Source organism: Oncorhynchus gorbuscha, linkage group LG26, assembly GCF_021184085.1.
Source record: "Oncorhynchus gorbuscha isolate QuinsamMale2020 ecotype Even-year linkage group LG26, OgorEven_v1.0, whole genome shotgun sequence".
Lineage (NCBI taxonomy): Eukaryota > Metazoa > Chordata > Actinopteri > Salmoniformes > Salmonidae > Oncorhynchus > Oncorhynchus gorbuscha.
The window spans coordinates 22,192,979-22,211,859 of NC_060198.1; the positions used below are offsets into that span (position 1 = coordinate 22,192,979).

At 45.3% G+C, this 18,881-nt stretch overlaps 2 protein-coding genes across 4 annotated transcripts in view; both read right to left on the reverse strand.

Moving 5' to 3' along the window:
• Window positions 1-13,578, reverse strand: part of LOC124015052 (synaptogyrin-1-like) — a 28,144-nt gene extending 14,566 nt beyond the window's left edge. The window contains exon 1 of one of the 3 annotated variants that reach the window (XM_046329946.1): window positions 12,950-13,578. In XM_046329946.1, coding sequence (XP_046185902.1) covers window positions 12,950-13,063 — 114 coding nt within the window. In that variant the 5' untranslated portion in view covers window positions 13,064-13,578. Of the gene's footprint in view, window positions 1-6,461; window positions 6,593-12,949 lie in introns of those variants that run through there. The other 2 variants (XM_046329947.1, XM_046329948.1) reach the window with 2 other exon arrangements.
• Window positions 13,579-14,092: 514 nt separating this feature from the next.
• Window positions 14,093-18,881, reverse strand: part of LOC124015544 (protein FAM171A2-like) — an 83,366-nt gene continuing 78,577 nt past the window's right edge. Inside the window, exon 8 of the mRNA XM_046330824.1 lies at window positions 14,093-18,688. Coding sequence (XP_046186780.1) covers window positions 17,029-18,688 — 1,660 coding nt within the window. The 3' untranslated portion in view covers window positions 14,093-17,028. The remainder of the gene's footprint in view (window positions 18,689-18,881) is intronic.

Consider the following 18,881-nt stretch of genomic DNA (forward strand, 5'->3'; position numbering starts at 1 on the left):
GGCAAAAAAGTATTTAGTCAGTCACCAATTGTGCAAGTTCTCCCACTTAAAAAGATGAGAGGCCTGTAATTTGCATCATAAGTACACTTCAACTATGACAGACAAAAATGAGAAAAATAACTCCAGAAAATCACATTGTAGGATTTTTTATGAATTTATTTGCAAATTATGGTGGAAAATAAGTATTTGGTCACCTACAAACAAGCAAGATTTCTGGCTTTCACAGACCTGTAACTTCTTCTTTAAGAGGCTCCTCTGTCCTCCACTCGTTACCTGTATTAATGGCACCTGTTTGAACTTGTTATCAGTATAAAAGACACCTGTCCATAACCTCAAACAGTCACACTCCAAACTCCACTATGGCCAAGACCAAAGAGCTGTCAAAGGACCACAGAAACAAAATTGTAGACCTGCACCAGGCTGGGAAGATTGAATCTGCAATAGGTAAGCAGCTTGGTTTGAAGAAATCAACTGTGGGAGCAATTATTAGAAAATGGAAGACATACAAGACCACTGATAATCTCCCTCGATCTGGGGCTCCACGCAAGATTTCACCCCGTGGGGTCAAAATGATCACAAGAACGGTGAGCAGAAATCCCAGAACCACACACGGGACCTATTGAATGACCTGCAGAGAGCTGGAACCAAAGTAACAAAGCCTACCATCAGCAAGGGCATTGAAGATGAAACGTGGCTGGGTCTTTCAGCATGACAATGATCCCATACACACCGCCCGGGCAACGAAGGAGTGGCTTCGTAAGAAGCATTTCACGGTCCTGGAGTGGTCTAGCCAGTCTCCAGATCTCAAACCCATAGAAAATCTTTGGAGGGAGTTGAAAGTCCGTGTTGCACAGCAACAGCCCCAAAACATCCCTGCTCTAGAGGAGATCTGCATGGAGGAATGGGCCAAAATACCAGCAACAGTGTGTGAAAACCTTGTGAAGACTTACAGAAAACATTTGACATCATTTACATTACATTTACATTTAAGTCATTTAGCAGACGCTCTTATCCAGAGCGACTTACAAATTGGTGCATTCACCTTATGACATCCAGTGGGACAGTCACTTAACAATAGTGCATCTAAAACTTAGGGGGGGGGGGGGGTGAGAGGGATTACTTATCCTATCCTAGGTATTCCTTAAAGAGGTGGGGTTTCAGGTGTCTCCGGAAGGTGGTGATTGACTCCGCTGTCCTGGCGTCGTGAGGGAGTTTGTTCCACCATTGGGGGGCCAGGGCAGCGAACAGTTTTGACTGGGCTGAGCGGGAGCTGTACTTCCTCAGTGGTAGGGAGGCGAGCAGGCCAGAGGTGGATGAACGCAGTGCCCTTGTTTGGGTGTAGGGCCTGATCAGAGCCTGGAGGTACTGAGGTGCCGTTCCCCTCACAGCTCCGTAGGCAAGCACCATGGTCTTGTAGCGGATGCGAGCTTCAACTGGAAGCCAGTGGAGAGAACGGAGGAGCGGGGTGACGTGAGAGAACTTGGGAAGGTTGAACACCAGACGGGCTGCGGCGTTCTGGATGAGTTGAAGGGGTTTAATGGCACAGGCAGGGAGCCCAGCCAACAGCGAGTTGCAGTAATCCAGACGGGAGATGACAAGTGCCTGGATTAGGACCTGCGCCGCTTCCTGTGTGAGGCAGGGTCGTACTCTGCGGATGTTGTAGAGCATGAACCTACAGGAACGGGCCACCGCCTTGATGTTGGTTGAGAACGACAGGGTGTTGTCCAGGATCACGCCAAGGTTCTTGGCGCTCTGGGAGGAGGACACAATGGAGTTGTCAACCGTGATGGCGAGATCATGGAACGGGCAGTCCTTCCCCGGGAGGAAGAGCAGCTCCGTCTTGCCGAGGTTCAGCTTGAGGTGGTGATCCGTCATCCACACTGATATGTCTGCCAGACATGCAGAGATGCGATTCGCCACCTGGTCATCAGAAGGGGGAAAGGAGAAGATTAATTGTGTGTCGTCTGCATAGCAATGATAAGAGAGACCATGTGAGGTTATGACAGAGCCAAGTGACTTGGTGTATAGCGAGAATAGGAGAGGGCCAAGAACAGAGCCCTGGGGGACACCAGTGGTGAGAGCGCGTGGTGAGGAGACAGATTCTCGCCACGCCACCTGGTAGGAGCGACCTGTCAGGTAGGACGCAATCCAAGCGTGGGCCGCGCCGGAGATGCCCGACTCGGAGAGGGTGGAGAGGAGGATCTGATGGTTCACATTATCGAAGGCAGCCGATAGATCTAGAAGGATGAGAGCAGAGGAGAGAGAGTTAGCTTTAGCAGTGCGGAGCGCCTCCGTGATACAGAGGAGAGCAGTCTCAGTTGAATGACTAGTCTTGAAACCTGACTGATTTGGATCAAGAAGGTCATTCAGAGAGAGATAGCGGGAGAGCTGGCCAAGGACGGCACGTTCAAGAGTTTTGGAGAGAAAAGAAAGAAGGGATACTGGTCTGTAATTGTTGATATCGGAGGGATCGAGTGTAGGTTTTTTCAGAAGGGGTGCAACTCTCGCTCTCTTGAAGACGGAAGGGACGTAGCCAGCGGTCAGGGATGAGTTGATGAGCGAGGTGAGGTAAGGGAGAAGGTCTCCGGAAATGGTCTGGAGAAGAGAGGAGGGGATAGGGTCAAGCGGGCAGGTTGTTGGGCGGCCGGCCGTCACAAGACGTGAGATTTCATCTGGAGAGAGAGGGGAGAAAGAGGTCAGAGCACAGGGTAGGGCAGTGTGAGCAGAACCAGCGGTGTCGTTTGACTTAGCAAACGAGGATCGGATGTCATCGACCTTCTTTTCAAAATGGTTGACGAAGTCATCTGCAGAGAGGGAGGAGGGGGGGGAGGGGGCGGAGGATTCAGGAGGGAGGAGAAGGTGGCAAAGAGCTTCCTAGGGTTAGAGGCAGATGCTTGGAATTTAGCGTGGTAGAAAGTGGCTTTAGCAGCAGAGACAGAGGAGGAAAATGTAGAGAGGAGGGAGTGAAAGAATGCCAGGTCCGCAGGGAGGCGAGTTTTCCTCCATTTCCGCTCGGCTGCCCGGAGCCCTGTTCTGTGAGCTCGCAATGAGTCATCGAGCCACGGAGCGGGAGGGGAGGACCGAGCCGGCCTGGAGGATAGGGGACATAGAGAGTCAAGGGATGCAGAGAGGGAGGAGAGGAGGGTTGAGGAGGCAGAATCAGGAGATAGGTGGGAGAAGGTTTGAGCGGAGGGAAGAGATGATAGGATGGAAGAGGAGAGAGTAGCGGGGGAGAGAGAGCGAAGGTTGGGACGGCGCGATACCATCCGAGTAGGGGCAGTGTGGGAGGTGTTGGATGAGAGCGAGAGGGAAAAGGATACAAGGCAGTGGTCGGAGACTTGGAGGGGAGTTGCAATGAGGTTAGTGGAAGAACAGCATCTAGTAAAGATGAGGTCGAGCGTATTGCCTGCCTTGTGAGTAGGGGGGAAGGTGAGAGGGTGAGGTCAAAAGAGGAGAGGAGTGGAAAGAAGGAGGCAGAGAGGAAAGAGTCAAAGGTAGACGTGGGGAGGTTAAAGTCGCCCAGAACTGTGAGAGGTGAGCCGTCCTCAGGAAAGGAGCTTATCAAGGCATCAAGCTCATTGATGAACTCTCCGAGGGAACCTGGAGGGCGATAAATGATAAGGATGTTAAGCTTGAAAGGGCTAGTAACTGTGACAGCATGGAATTCAAAGGAGGCGATAGACAGATGGGTAAGGGGAGAAAGAGAGAATGACCACTTGGGAGAGATGAGGATCCCGGTGCCACCACCCCGCTGACCAGACGCTCTCGGGGTGTGCGAGAACACGTGGGCGGACGAAGAGAGAGCAGTAGGAGTAGCAGTGTTGTCTGTGGTGATCCATGTTTCCGTCAGTGCCAAGAAGTCGAGGGACTGGAGGGAGGCATAGGCTGAGATGAACTCTGCCTTGTTGACCGCAGATTGGCAGTTCCAGAGGCTACCGGAGACCTGGAACTCCACGTGGGTCGTGCGCGCTGGGACCACCAGAGTAGGTTGGCCGCGGCCACGCGGTGAGGAGCGTTTGTATGGTCTGTGCAGAGAGGAGAGAACAGGGATAAACAGACACATAGTTGACAGGCTACAGAAGAGGCTACGCTAATGCAAAGGAGATTGGAATGACAAGTGGACTACACGTCTCGAATGTTCAGAAAGTTAAGCTACGTAGCAAGAATCTTATTGACTAAAATGATTAAAATGATACAGTACTGCTGAAGTAGGCCAGCTGGCAGTGGGTGCGTTGTTGACACTACACTAATCAAGTCGTTCCGTTGAGTGTAATAGTTTCTGCAGTGTTGCTATTCGGGGGCTAGCTGGCTAGCTAGCAGTGTTGTTTACGTTACGTTGCGTTAAAAGAACGACAATAGCTGGCTAGCGAACCTAGAAAATCGCTCTAGACTACACAATTATCTTTGATACAAAGACGGCTATGTAGCTAGCTAAGTAGCTAGCTACGATCAAACAAATCAAACCGTTGTACTGTAATGAAATGAAGTGAAAATGTGATACTACCTGTGAATGCGACCGGGTAGTTGAGTTCTATACAGAAGACGTTGGCTAGCGTTGGCTAGCTAGCAGAGTCACCTACGTTAAGGACGACAAATAGCTGGCTAGCCAACCTCGGTAAATTAAGATAATCACTCTAAGACTACACACTCTAAACACACTCTAAACCTAAACAACACAATTATCTTGGATCCGATGATACGAAGACAGCAAAGACAGCTATGTAGCTAGCTAACACTACACTAATCAAGTCGTTCAGTTGAGTGTAATAGTTTCTCCAGTGCACGTTAGCTAGCTGGCTAGTGAAGACTACGTTAGGACGGCGAAATACGATAATTACGCAATTATCTTTGATACAAAGACGGCTATGTAGCTAGCTGAGAAGAAATGGCTAAGATTAGACAAATCAAACCGTTGTGATATAATGAAATATAATGAAAAAGTTATACTACCCGCGGGAGCGAAGTGCAGATGCGACCACTCGCTCCAACCGGAACCAGTTTGACCTCTGTCATTGCCAACAAAGGGTATATAACAAAGTATTGAAATAAACTTTTGTTATTGACCAAATACTTATTTTCCACCATATTTTGCAAATAAATTCATAAAAAATCCTACAATGTGATTTTCTGGATTTTTTTATTCTTATTGTGTCTGTCATAGTTGAAGTGTACCTATGATGAAAATTACAGGCCTCTCATCTTTTTAAGTGGGAGAACTTGCACAATTGGTGGCTAACTAAATACTTTTTTGCCCCAGTGTATGTACATGTAGGTAGGGGTAAAGTTACTAGGCAACAGGATGGATGATAAACAGTAGCAGAACCCTATGTGGTGAAAGTGTGTGTGTAGTGTGTGTGTGTGTGTGTGTGTAAAATAGTTAGTGCAACAACAAAAAGGCCAATGTAGTCAACGCCATTTGATTAGCTATCTAGCAGACTTGTTTTAGCAGTCTTATGGCTTGGGGGTAGAAGCTGTTCAGGGTCCTGTTGGGTCCAGACTTGGTGCACTGGTACTGCTTGCTGTGCGGCATAACCACAGTCTGTGGTTTGCAGCAGGACACACTGTAGCAAAACGTTTTGCAATAAAAAAACTAAACACATCCAAACCCTGTCACCTTTTACATACCAAACAGACATTACGCCTTGGCTAGAGAACATTTCAAATAATGTTCTTATGTCCCCAGCATCACTGCCAAACACTGGTGCAAAGTCTGACCGTGGAAATGCACTAATAGTGCTCCAGTTATAGTGACTCCGACATCTGAATGAACACGCCGCGCGCGCACACACACACACACAATGCAGTACCATCAACTATGGTGGAGCGTCATCAGGCCAGTGCAGTAGAGTTTGGTTCGGCTCTGGTCATTATTGTGAGTAGGGTATAAGTGTCTGTCTGTTTTTTTAAAATTGTGCCTCTGTGCCTAATTGGTCAATCAAAATCAGTAACATCATTGACAAAGTAGCAGACATTGCAGCCCTCCAGGACCGGAGACCCACCAAAAGGAAATACTTCTCCATTTCCAGGTGTCCATCTATTGTATTAGCTCAATAAAGCTTGTATTGATCTGGTGACTGAGGAGTTTCTCAATGGGACACCATCATGTATCATCATCCAACATCACTTGACAGATCCCAGTGACATCATTAACAGGAGTACTAGAGAAAAATAACCGTTATTCAGAGAATGCTCCATGGAATGAAGAAAAACAACTCATTCCACATTCCCTCATGACTCACAAGCACATGACTATTCTATTTGCTCAGACAAAGGCTTCACACTGAAAAGGCAGCAGATGATCGGACAAGGAAAAGAAAGCTGAACTAAAAGGGGGCTGATAGGATGTACTAAACTGTCATGTCACATGACCTATAACACCCCTAGTTACAAGGTCGCCATGATACAAAGACCCAGCCATTCTAAAGGCCGTCCCTGTCCACTTCCTCTGGTGAATAACATACTTGTGTCGTGAGCAAGCCTCCTCTCATGTGTCCTCATTCCTCCCTCTCTCCGTCCCTTTCTCATGAGTGGGCTTGCCGGTGACATCTTTCCGGTGGTCTCTGACAGTCGTCATGCCAACGCAGCAGACCTCAATCAGCCAATCAGGATCTCGGTTGGGGAAGAGGGGGGGGGGGTCCACCTCCCTCTCATCCTGAAGAGAAAGCTGTGGTCCAGCAAGTTAATACTAACCTATCATCATACAATGGCACATTTTTAAATGGGAGGGGCTGAACTTACATTCCCCTTCTCGATTTTAAATGGCAGATTTCTCTCCACCAAGACAAATGTGTTGGTGTCCATCTTTCTGTTATTTAGCCTTACTACTCATGAAAGCAGGTTGTCTGATCACACAATTCTGGATCTTAGCTGAATGAGGAATAAAACCTCTCCATGATCATTGGAGTTCCTTCCCCAATCTGCTGCATTCCTTTATAGTGTTGTACACCTTTTCTCTAATTGCTATGCCAGACAGACAAGACAAGACACGACCAGACCAGACGACCAGACCAGACGACCAGACCAGACGACCAGACCAGACGACCAGACCAGACCAGACAGACAGACGTGGGAAGTACACTGCTCAAAAATATAAAGGGAACACTAAAATGACACATCCTAGATCTGAATGAATGATTCTTATCAAATACTTTTTTCTTTACATAGTTGAATGTGCTGACAACAAAAATCACACATAAATTATCAATGGAAATCAAATTGATCAACCCATGGAGGTCACCACAGTCTGTGGTGCAACATGGCTTTGGTGGATGGTGCGAGACATGATGTTCCAGTGCTAAATTGGATTCAGGTCTGGGGAACGGGCGGGCCAGTCCATAGCATCAATGCCTTCCTCTTGCAGGAACTGCTGACACACTCCAGTCACATGAGGTCTAGCATCAGGAGGAACCCAGGGCCAACCGCACCAGCATATGGTCTCACAAGGGGTCTGCGGATCTCATCTCGGTACCTAATGGCAGTCAGGCTACCACTGGCGAGCACATGGAGGGCTGTGCGGCCCCCCAAAGAAATGCCACCCAACACCATGACTGACCCATCGCCAAACCGGTCATGCTGGAGGATGTTGCAGGCAGCAGAACGTTCTCCACGGTCTCCCCAGACTGTCACGTCTGTCACATGTGCTCAGTGTGAACCTGTTTTCATCTGTGAAGAGCACGATGAAAATAAAACCTAATATAACTCAAACGGAAAGCATTTTCATTTTTGCGCAGTCCAGGCAGTGCTGAGAGGGATAGTTTGGCCTGCTATTTGTTCAGGTTCTGGTTGGATGTCTTGGGGAACTGGGAGGTAATGGCCAATGGCGAATTTGCCAATCTTGGTGTTCTCAGGCAAATGCCAAACGTCCTGCACGGTGTTGGGCTGTAAAAGCACAACCCCCACCTGTGGACGTCGGGCCCTCATACCACCCTCATGCAGTCTGTTTCTGACCGTTTGAGCAGACACATGCACATTTGTGGCCTGCTGGAGGTAATTTTGCAGGGCTCTGGCAGTGCTCCTCCTGCTCCTCCTTGCACAAAGGCGGAGGTAGCGGTCCTGCTGCTGGGTTGTTGCCCTCCTACGGCCTCCTCCATGTCTCCTGATGTACTGGCCTGTCTCCTGGTAGCGCCTCCATGCTCTGGACCCTACGCTGACAGACACAGCAAACCTTCTTGCCACAGCTCGCATTGATGTCCCATCCTGGATGAGCTGCACTACCTGAGCCACTTGTGTGGGTTGTAGACTCCGTCTCATGCTACCACTAGAGTGAAAGCACCATCAGCATTCGAAAGTGACCAAAACATCAGCCAGGAAGCATAGGAACTGAGAAGTGTTCTGTGGTTATCACCTGCAGAACCACTCCTTTATTGGGGGGGGGTCTTGCTAATTGCCTATAATTTCCACCTGTTGTCTATTCCATTTGCACAACAGCATGTGAAATGTATTGTCAATCAGTGTTGCTTCCTAAGTGGACAGTTTGATTTCACAGAAGTGTGATTGACTTGGAGTTACATTGTGTTGTTTAAGTGTTCCCTTTACTTTTTTGAGCAGTGTATTTGTTACATGTATTTGAAATGTGTTTTAAATGACTTGAGTATTTTGTCAGTTGTATTGCACTGGGCTAGACTACACTCCAATGTATTTGTAACAAGATAGTTTCGAGAGTTATCATTTGTATTTTCAAAATACTCTTCTATACCATTTTTTACATTTATTTTTTAAATAGTGGTTCAACATTTTGTGGCCCCCTTTCACCCTGCATTGGTATCAGAAGTCTGATAGAACTATGGTGTGATAAGAGTGTATGCTAAATGAACTAAATATAAAATGTACATGTAAAAATTAACAATTGCAAAGCATGCTGACTATTATTCTTATGAGCCCCCCCGCAAAAAGGCTAATAATAATAATAATAATAATAATAATACCCAGTGTGCTCTGCAGTTAATTTTGGTAGGTTCATTTTCACAAGTACATTTAGTTAATTTTGCAGACACTTATCCAGAGTGACTTAGGTCGCTACATTCAACTAATCTAGATTAACAACATATCACAGTCATAGCAAGTAAATGTTTCTATAAACATTACTGGGAATGTAGTTGCTGTTGGGGCTGCCTACTTGCAAATGTATTTCTGTATTAAAAAATATACCAAATACATGCATTTTTATTAAATACATTTCAAACTCCAAGCATTTTGTAGTTTATTTTGATACATTTATCTTTATGGTATTTCGTTTCCCCCCCCCCCCATCCCTGCACTCCCACATACACACACACTCTTGAGAGATGCTGTGTTTTAGGCTTGGCTATTGATTACTACAGCTATTAGGCCTATTTGGAAACATCGATTCACTATGCATGATGCAGGTCTCAGATCTAAATGAAACACCAGGATAAGAGCAAATCAATTATTTTTGTCTTTCTGTTTATTTTAGATACAAAACAATAGCCTTCATGTCCAATTACATCTGTTCGCAACAATAATGGCCTGAGAACCTGCACACGTGTAGCCTACAGCAGACAGGAATCTTTGGCTCCAGTAATTGAACCTTGCGGTCCGCAGGCACTGACGAGGCGCCAGGCTCGTGCCGCCACTGTATCCGAGGTTGTAATATACAGCCTCCAAAGCCTTGTCCTTACTAACACTTTAAATCCTAAGCTTGCTGGTCATTGTAGGCTAGTATTTACACAGACAAAGACCTTGTCACTACTAATTGTGCACAAAGAGTTCAATAATAAAAATAACGTTAAAGGGATACTTCCGGATTTTGGCAATGAGGCCCTTTATCTAGTCAGATGAACTTGTGGATACCAGTTTTATGTCTCTGTGTCCATTATGAAAGAAGTTAGAGGTAGTTATGCGAGCCAATGCTAACTCGAGTTACCCATATACTTCCAGTCATTGCGCTATCTACTAGCATGCTCATTGCTAAAATCCCCAAATATCCCTTTAACGAGAGGAAATCAAGCTCTGGTTAACACATTGATTTGTGGCGGACTGAAAATCCTTCCATGCTTGACTATTGAGTACTGAGATGGTTCCAAAATAGCCTGTCTGCATTTACACAGACAAAATCTTTTGCCAAGTAATGGTCTTTTGACCAATCAGATCAGATTTTTATCAGAATTGAAACTGCCTGTGCAGGCTGGTCTCAGACTAGATGTAACATGGTAAACAAAACTATGTCCCGCTCAGAATTCCTGGTGGTATTGCTGGCCCGTCAATACCCCCTTGTGTGACTGAACATATTAATAATAATTCCATTCTCCTGGCTGCCAATAACCCCCCCCAAACGACTGCTGTAGGATTGTGTCTTTGGCTGCTGGACAACAGAATGTTGAAAACATGAAAGAAATACTGGTATCAATGGGATATGAGGAAGTGTTTATAAAATAATCCCCTTAACATTCCTATGGTTGGAAGTGGGGATGCGCGATATATCGGATTGGCCGACGTTAGCTAAAAATGCCAACATCTACATCGGCCCGATGTCTAGTTTAACGCCGATGAGCAAAACCGATGTCAAAGCTGACGTGCATACCTATATAACTTAGGTACATGACGTAATGACGCCACATAAAATGTTGCGCTACACAGCATTCCTAACCTAGACAACAATGTCAGCTATGTGGATCGAGGAGTCAACAACTCGAGCAGTCATTTGAAAGAGTCAGAACATTTCAGGGAGACAACTCAAAAGGCGAAATCCATTAATGCCAAGATAATGGAATTCATTGCCATTGACAATCAACCGTTCTCTGTCGTGGGTGAAGTCATATTTCATGCTAATGAATGTTGTGATTCTCATACCGCTGCTGCATTTGAGAACATGTTTGAAACTTTGGAACCATGAACACACTAGCTGGCTCCATTCAAACAACTGACTCGAGAAATAAGCTCATCAACTGAGTCTGCAGCAGACGTGATACCCTCTGTCATGGCATTGAAACACCTGCTTAATAGGCATTTTCTCTTTACTGTGTCGCCACCATGCTCGATGCTATGTACAAGGACCGCTACTTCGATGCAGACAAGAAACAGGGTTTACGTGAAATGTTATATACATAGCTGGACAAGATGGAAATGGACACAGTGACAGTGCGCACAGAGGAAGAGCGACCACGAGCAGACAGAGCTGAAACTTCACTGCTTGACATGTATGATGAAATCCTGGTTGAGACTGAAACGACTGAACAAATGAACAACGAAACAGCATAGCAAGTCAGTGAAAGAAATAGGTTTTGATTATGTGTTACTGGTAATGGGGACATACGTAAATGCCAACAAAATAACTTTTTGGTCAGTGTGGTGTGAGTGTGTAACCTTTATTTAACTATTTAACTTTATTTAACATTTAAGAACAAATTCTTATTTACAATGACGGCCTACCCTGGCCAAACTCGGACGACGCAGGGCCAATTGTGCGCCGCCCTATGGGACTCCCAATCACAGCCGGATGTGATACAGCCTGGATTCAAACCAGGGACTGTAGTGACGCCTCTTATGCAGAGCCTTATACCGATGCGTCCATGTGTGTGTACTAACTATTGAACTGTACTACAATGCTTAAAAGGCCGCAAAAAAACTTTAATATCGGGTATCAGTATCGATTTTTTTTGGTCAAGGAAATATTGGATATCAGTATCGGCCAAAAATGTCATATCGGTGCATCACTAGTTGATAGAGGGTAAGATATTCCACATAAAATAAAAACATCCAGGTTTTAAACAGTTACGTTTATGATGAAATAGTTTCAAAATGTTGACTGCCTCCATTCAGATTGCAAGGTGGGTGATGCTGCGGTGCGCAACAGGCATTGGCCTTCCTCTTCTATCTAAACTTACAGTGCATCTAGTATGAAAAAAATAAAGCATTTTCACGTAAATATAAATGATCTGACCTACATTATATTTGGCCTAGACTTTAGACGTTAATATAAATTATCCGACAGACACTTGTTTTGCTACTTTGCAACTACTTAGCGTGTTAGCTAACCCTTCCCCTAACCTTATAACATAACTCCCATCCTTAACTTTAGCCACCTATCTACCAAGCTAATGTTACTGCAATTCGTAAAATATCGTGAATTGTAATTCATAACATATCATACGAAATAGATGGACATCCACAAATTAATAAATACTATACCATTTTGGTTAAATATGTTACGTCTACCCCGGATTCCACGTTGGCCTGTGTAAACACAGCCTGTTAAAAGGGCAATCTGCAGTTACTACATCCATTTCTGGACAAACAAATGATTGATATGTACCTATTGTTCTTGAAGAATAGAGTTTATAAATGCCTCATGAGCGTGACTCAACTGTCAAAATATAAGCTTTTCTTACTCCAATGTTTGTAAACAAAATAAATGTAAACAAACACTATACAGCCTCAAAATAATGGTTCAAACTATAATTGTGATATCATGGATGGTCAGTCCTTGCATCCATAGCTCGGTCTATGAACATGATTGGTTACATTACCCCAGCCCCATTCCTCAGCTTTTTAGCGATACAGTGGCTGGGTGTGTGGCTTTGTTATTGTTTCAACTACTGATTGCTACTTTAACTGACATTTAGTAGTCTATAAAATAGGGGTCTTTAATTCAGTGGTAGCCATAACATTTTAATTGAACACATATGGTTTTCAAGACAAGGTAGCAATAGTCAGTAGTGAAATATTATGATAGTCTGAAAACAATAATATTTATTCTGTGCGTCCCATTAACGTCCTTCCACTCAAATGTGTGCGTAAGCAGGGTATATAGTCTAGCCTATGGGGTTAACAGATTGCCTACTAATCAATCGGTTTGCTTTTAAATCCTACACATTGCTCGACTGTGTGTAGATATTTTGCTGTACACACACAAACCACCCGTGTCATCCACTCTTGAATTGTTAAAACGACGTGCTCAAATAAACGACACAAAACATGACCACTCACTCACCCAGCACACAAGCCGAAGGATCGTTTGAGGCTGTTGAAAGAACGTCAATGGGTCGAAGGCGCCTCCAGCCTTCCCCGCACCGTATGCTTGCATCCCTTGCATCACCCCCTCCATCTTCAGCTGCGGCTGGTGGTGATTTCCCCGTCTCCGAATTCAGTACCCAGTCTAAGACGTTAAATTACGTGGGTTTGTGCGCTCGTTCAGTGTACAGTGTACTGACCTTGGTATTATTATAACGCTGCCCGTTGTAACGGGATTGACTCGGTTTTAATTGATCCTAGTCTCTGCTCTGCCCTTTTGCCAATCCAAAACCTTCCGAACGTGGCTGCTTTCTGTGGTTTTGAAGCTAATTTATTTACCTCAACAGCCTCTTCCCCTTCTAGGTTCCCTTTCTCATCTAAAGGGGTGAGAGAAAGAAGCCGAGCAGACACGCATTCTTGTGAGTAGCGAGTGCGCGCACACGGCACAGGCAAGTTTTTGACGCGCACTCACTCTCGACAATCACAGCAAGCTCCTTGCCATTTTATTTTTACTGAGTCGCGCTCCTAACATACAACATGATCTTATTCAATAACGGGGAAATAAACCTATCACTATTTAAAAAATACGCCTACACGCTAGGACTTGAAGTGGGGAGAAACAAGACCACTCACTACAGGCTCAGATATTTATTATATGCATGGGTGATCAGCGATCTCTTCCTGATTTACAAATTGGATCAACTGCTTTGCTCAATCTGTTCGTCGCCCCAGTCTACCGTGTCGGAGAGGCCCATGCCACCTGGCGGATAACTAGTGGCAGTGGGTCTCACGAGGCAAAACATTGTTCATGACTATGTATTGTGTTGTGTTTAAATCTAGAATGTATCGTTCAAGTAATTTACTGACTCGTGTTTTTTAGTCCAGGGCATAAAGAGCCACCCAGAGACATATCCCATGAAAATGAGTGAAGCCTGCAAATCCCGAGGTATAATTATATTTAATGAGAAATGATGACATTACCACGAAAAGATAGACTTTATAAGCCTATTGCTTTTTGTTCTTCAGAGCCAACTGAATGACATTAGGACAATAAATAAAGAGAACAACTATTGTAAGTGAGCTGCTGATGCCAACAACACAGTACAAATTCCAAGCATGCAGATTACTTGTTAAATTCTTTAATTATTGGATTTTATATTAACATCATTAATAACAAGCAATAAAAGTTAGCAAAGATTTGCCTCAGAAATATAGATCTGAGAGGGAAAGTAGGTGGCTTCAGTTTACCATAACAGCACATCATCCCTCTGTTTGTTGCCTTGGAGACAACAACTGCCCTTGTATAAGCACTCAAACAGTAGGCCTATAGGAATTATGACTAGCCAGGCATTTACATATATAAAAAGAACGGTGTAAAAAAAGTCAACCAAAGAACCTTGCTCAGGTCATATTTATTCAGAACACAACACGCCCCGTTTACACCGTTTAACTTCCACTGACCTGTGTTTCCAGCACTGACACCATTGTGTGGTAGGCTGTAATTTGTCACAATTCACAGATGCTGCACTTGCTAATATGGGGAGTTACATCAGTGGCTTGCCCTGCACTGACAGAGGTGGAGAGACTTGACACACCTTCAAAGCTCTGACTGTCTTGTTTATAGACATCAAACACCAGTATTATCCTTGACCTCAGAACAATTTCTGATGACAAAAAAAAAACGCTCATTGAATTGAACACACCACATAGACCACACAATTCAGTAGTGCCTCGTAGGGCCAATAGAACTATTAGTGTTCTTGTGCCAACCTCATCCCTTAAATGACAGGACGTTAACTTCATCCCCCCCAAAATAAACATAAAATCTCTGAAATAGTCTAAGGGGATTCCATATCAGAGCTGAGCTGGTTTATTCACAGAGACAGGTGGCTCAATTCTGCAAACTTAAGCATCACACCATTTTGAAGGTGAGAGAAGCAAAACAAAACAAAACAAAACAGCACAAATGCTTATATGAGAGGAGGAACATGCATGTTTGTAGGGATCCTGAGTCTCACACCACAGGGAAACCACTTCACATAATAGTATCAACTCGGTAAATCAAAACATGGCAAGTAAATCAAGCCTTAAAAAGAGACTTTCAAGGGTCATTCACATACATTTGAATGGAGAAAGGGAGGGAGGGAGAGAGAGAGAGAGAGAGAGAGTGAGAGAGAGAGCAGTGACAGTGTTGTTATCAATTAAAACATATGTGGGTTTACAACACGGATTGTGACAATACAGGTTTGAAATCAAGAGGACCATTGCTGTGCATCTTAGGCAAGGTCCTAAACCTGATTTGCTTTATGCCGTGCTGTATATTAGTCCACAAGGCAACGTGATAGAACTTCAACTGGACTTTATGAACCTGATTAGCGAGTGCTTGGCTTGATTTCCTTCAAATGACCCCTGGTCATGAAGGCTGAGTGCTGTTTGTTTAAATCAAAGTCGATTAGCTAACGATAACTTGACATTGTGTATGACTCAATATCATAACCTGAAAATAATGAGCAAAACTTGTTACAGAGTATGTGTTAAACCCCCTGTTTAGCCAGTACAATGGTTGTTACTGCTGGGTTTGAATCCAAGCCATTATTTTCTTATGCTAAATTGAAGGCACTTAAAAGACTAATTGCTTGCTGTGATTTGTTGGACATTAACATTTTAAGGTCTGAGAAAACCTGGATGGATTCCTGTCTTATTGATCTGAAGGCTAATAATTAGATGTTTTGAGAAGATGCGCCAGTGGAGATGACTGGCAATCCAATATAGCACAGTTTCTGGGAACATTAGGTCATTGTGATTTCCACTCAGTCAACTCAGTGTCCTTTCCTTTCACGACATCTTTTAAGTTTGCAATAATACCCAATTATTCTGTTTTTTAAAGCTTTTTACATGTCTGTATCATCCAATCCATGTCTGACTATAAATTGATATTGCAACAAAAGGTACAGACTTGTAATGCTAAGCTAACAACAATGTTCTGGCAAACGTTTCTGTGATACTCGTAACTTGTTTCCAGCTACGCTGCATAATGAACATTTCAAATCATTTTGTCAGGTAAATGCTTCCATTGGTGTTAATGTTACAAGTCAGCAGGTTAGCAAAGCAAGAAAAAAACATGACTGTAACATATTCTGTCAGTAAGGAAAATGACAACCAAAACGGTTGGCATTATTCTCCAGGCTTCAGTGATAGTAACGTGGAGGTGGTTTTCTGCCATTATCTCCAAGGAAGTTTTACAGTACAAAATGAAACAACAACATCATTGTAAACCCTGGGTTTTAGGACTTACTTATTAGTATTTCACAATCAAAACAGCAACCTTTTTTCCAATGTATAATACATCGATCTGTCTCCTCAATGACATTTAAGTACCACTCAGTCATAAAAAGAAGGCCATCTGATCTGTAAAAAAAACAAGAGTAAAGAGTGAAACAAAAATACTAATTAATTCCACTATGTCCATCAGTTCAGGCCAGACGGTCTTGATTTTCCACAGGAATCAAATGTTTCTGTTTGGCCAGCTGACGTCTCCCAAAAGGTCTGTAAAAATTACTTGAGGTTAATGCTAAGGTAACAGGAAAATCTGATAGGTAACGTTTCCAAGGAATTCTACTAACAGCACAGTGGAGGAAAAACATGGTTGAGCATTTCTCAAGAATCTCAGAATATCAACCAGTCAGAGGAACTCTCCCACACGTTCCTGTGGGCAAACAAACACCATCCACATGCTTAGGGATCATGATTTTGGAAATAAATACATCCACAGCCGTGTGAAACTTCTAGAGATACGGATATAGCTACTGGTCTCAGTGACATTTTTAGAGATGCAGATATAACTACTGAGCTCAGTGATGAATTCATGTGACAATTGTGTTTGTTTGATTTCCTTTCTCACTTCATAATCTCTTTCGCACACGTCTTTCTCTTTGTACTCCAAGACAGACCTCTCACATTATCTGCTCATCTTTCTTCTTCCTGGCGTTCGTTGACACAGTGGTTCTTCTCCCCCTGTTCTCTTGTAGCTCAATGTTCCCTAAGAGCCCTAGGTCTACCTTACTTCCATACCATGAGGGGTCTCTCCTCGCGCTTCTGCCAGGGACTCTTCTTGTTCCCCTCCTCGTCTTTCTCATCGGCATCCTCCCCATCCTTGGGGCTGGTGGCTGAGTCCCTGCGTGTCACCTCGCTGGTGGAGGTAGTGGTGGTACTGCTCCGGGCGCTGTTATCCCGGCTGCGGCCCTTCCGGGGGAACGTGCCACCGCGGAGGGTCGTCTCTGGGGCCTCGTCCAGCAGAGGTGCCAGAGAATTGTCCTCTGGAGAGTACATGGCAGTGTGGCTCTCGCTGCTGCTGCTAGGGTGGTCTGTGGTGTCGATGCAAGGGAGTTTAGTATAGGTCTTCCCTGCGTGACCCTTCCTCTCAGCCGCCGCTGCAGCCTCTTTTGCTTCCTTGGCTTTCCTCTCCTCCTTTCCCTTCCGCTGCTTTATGTTGGCTTCACGAGCGACGTCTACCCTGTTGTCATGATGACTCCCCGTGGCTCCTCCACCTCCCCCTCCTCCAGGGATGCTGAGAGATTCTCCCCCCAGCTCGATGTAGGAGTGACGAACCAGGGAATTGGAGCGACCATCCAGGGAGACGAACCAGGCCCGGGGATGCGGCTTCACCCCCAGCTCAAGAAGCTTCTTCTCCGTCAGCGCCTGCAGCTCTCCGTTCATCTGAGATATGGTGTTGTCATTGAACAGGACCGGGATGCGGACTGGAGCCGCGTTAGGGTCTGAGGCCCAGTTAGAGTGTCCCTCTGAGTCCTTCCTCTGCTGGCCTGGTTCTTCCCCATCCTCATCCTCCTGTTGATGATTCTGTTGTTGCTGGATCTGTTGTTTCTGCTGCTGGTTCTGGTGTACCTGTCCCTGCTGCCTGGGAAGGGTCATGCTAACCTGTATTCCCTCCATGTCATGCTGCATCTGTTGCTGCCTCTCCAGGGCCTGCTCCACAGCCGACAGGTCCGACGACAGGCGCATGTAGTGGGCCGGGATGACCAGCGTGGGCACCACACTCCGGTACATGCTCTCCTTCATCTGATCCATGGAGTGGCAGAAAATGAGCTGGCCGGGCTGGGTGTTTAGAGAGTTGGGCCTGGCTAGGAGGTCCCCGGTCTGGGACGCTGAGTACTCTGGGGGCAGGCCAGAGTACTCCTGGTAGTGCCCAGCGAAGGGAGGCAGTAAAGGTGGTGGAGATGGTGGATCTGAGGAGTAACCCTGGTTGTCGTTGGCGTTGTGATTTTGGTGGTTGTGGCGATGTCGAGGATCATGGGTATTATCCTCCACTGAGCTGAAGTTGCGGGTGTCGTTGCGGAGCAGCTTCTGAGGATCCAAGTTGTTACTGTTAGTAGAGCGTGTTGTCACCTTCATGGGAAAACTCTCACCACCGCCACGCCTGGTGATATTGTCCGTGTTCACCTTGGAGTGTCGCCGGGCCTTTCCTGGGGGCGTGTGCCGGAAGAAATCCTCCCTGGAGCTGTGGAGATCCCGGGTGGAGGACAGGTCTGATTTGAGGGTGTCTGGGTCACCCCTGGTGGAGGAAGCTGTATCGATGTGGTCTGAGCTGATGAGGTTGAGGTGGGACATGGAGGTGCATTGATCTCTCTTGGAACCGTCCAGGCCGGAGGAGACATGCATCTTGCCGTGACGGTACTGTTGCCGCGGTTTCAGACATCTCCGCCTTAAACAAAACATAACAGAGAAGGGTAAAGGGAGAATGCAACCAAACACACATTTTAACACCCTGTAAGACAGGAAATTAAACAACAAATAGAGTCCTGGAGTATCCCGGATTGGTTATTTATTTTTTATTTTTTACCCAGCCCAGTAATAACACCACTGATTCACCTAAGCAAGTGCTTGACAGGGTTGGG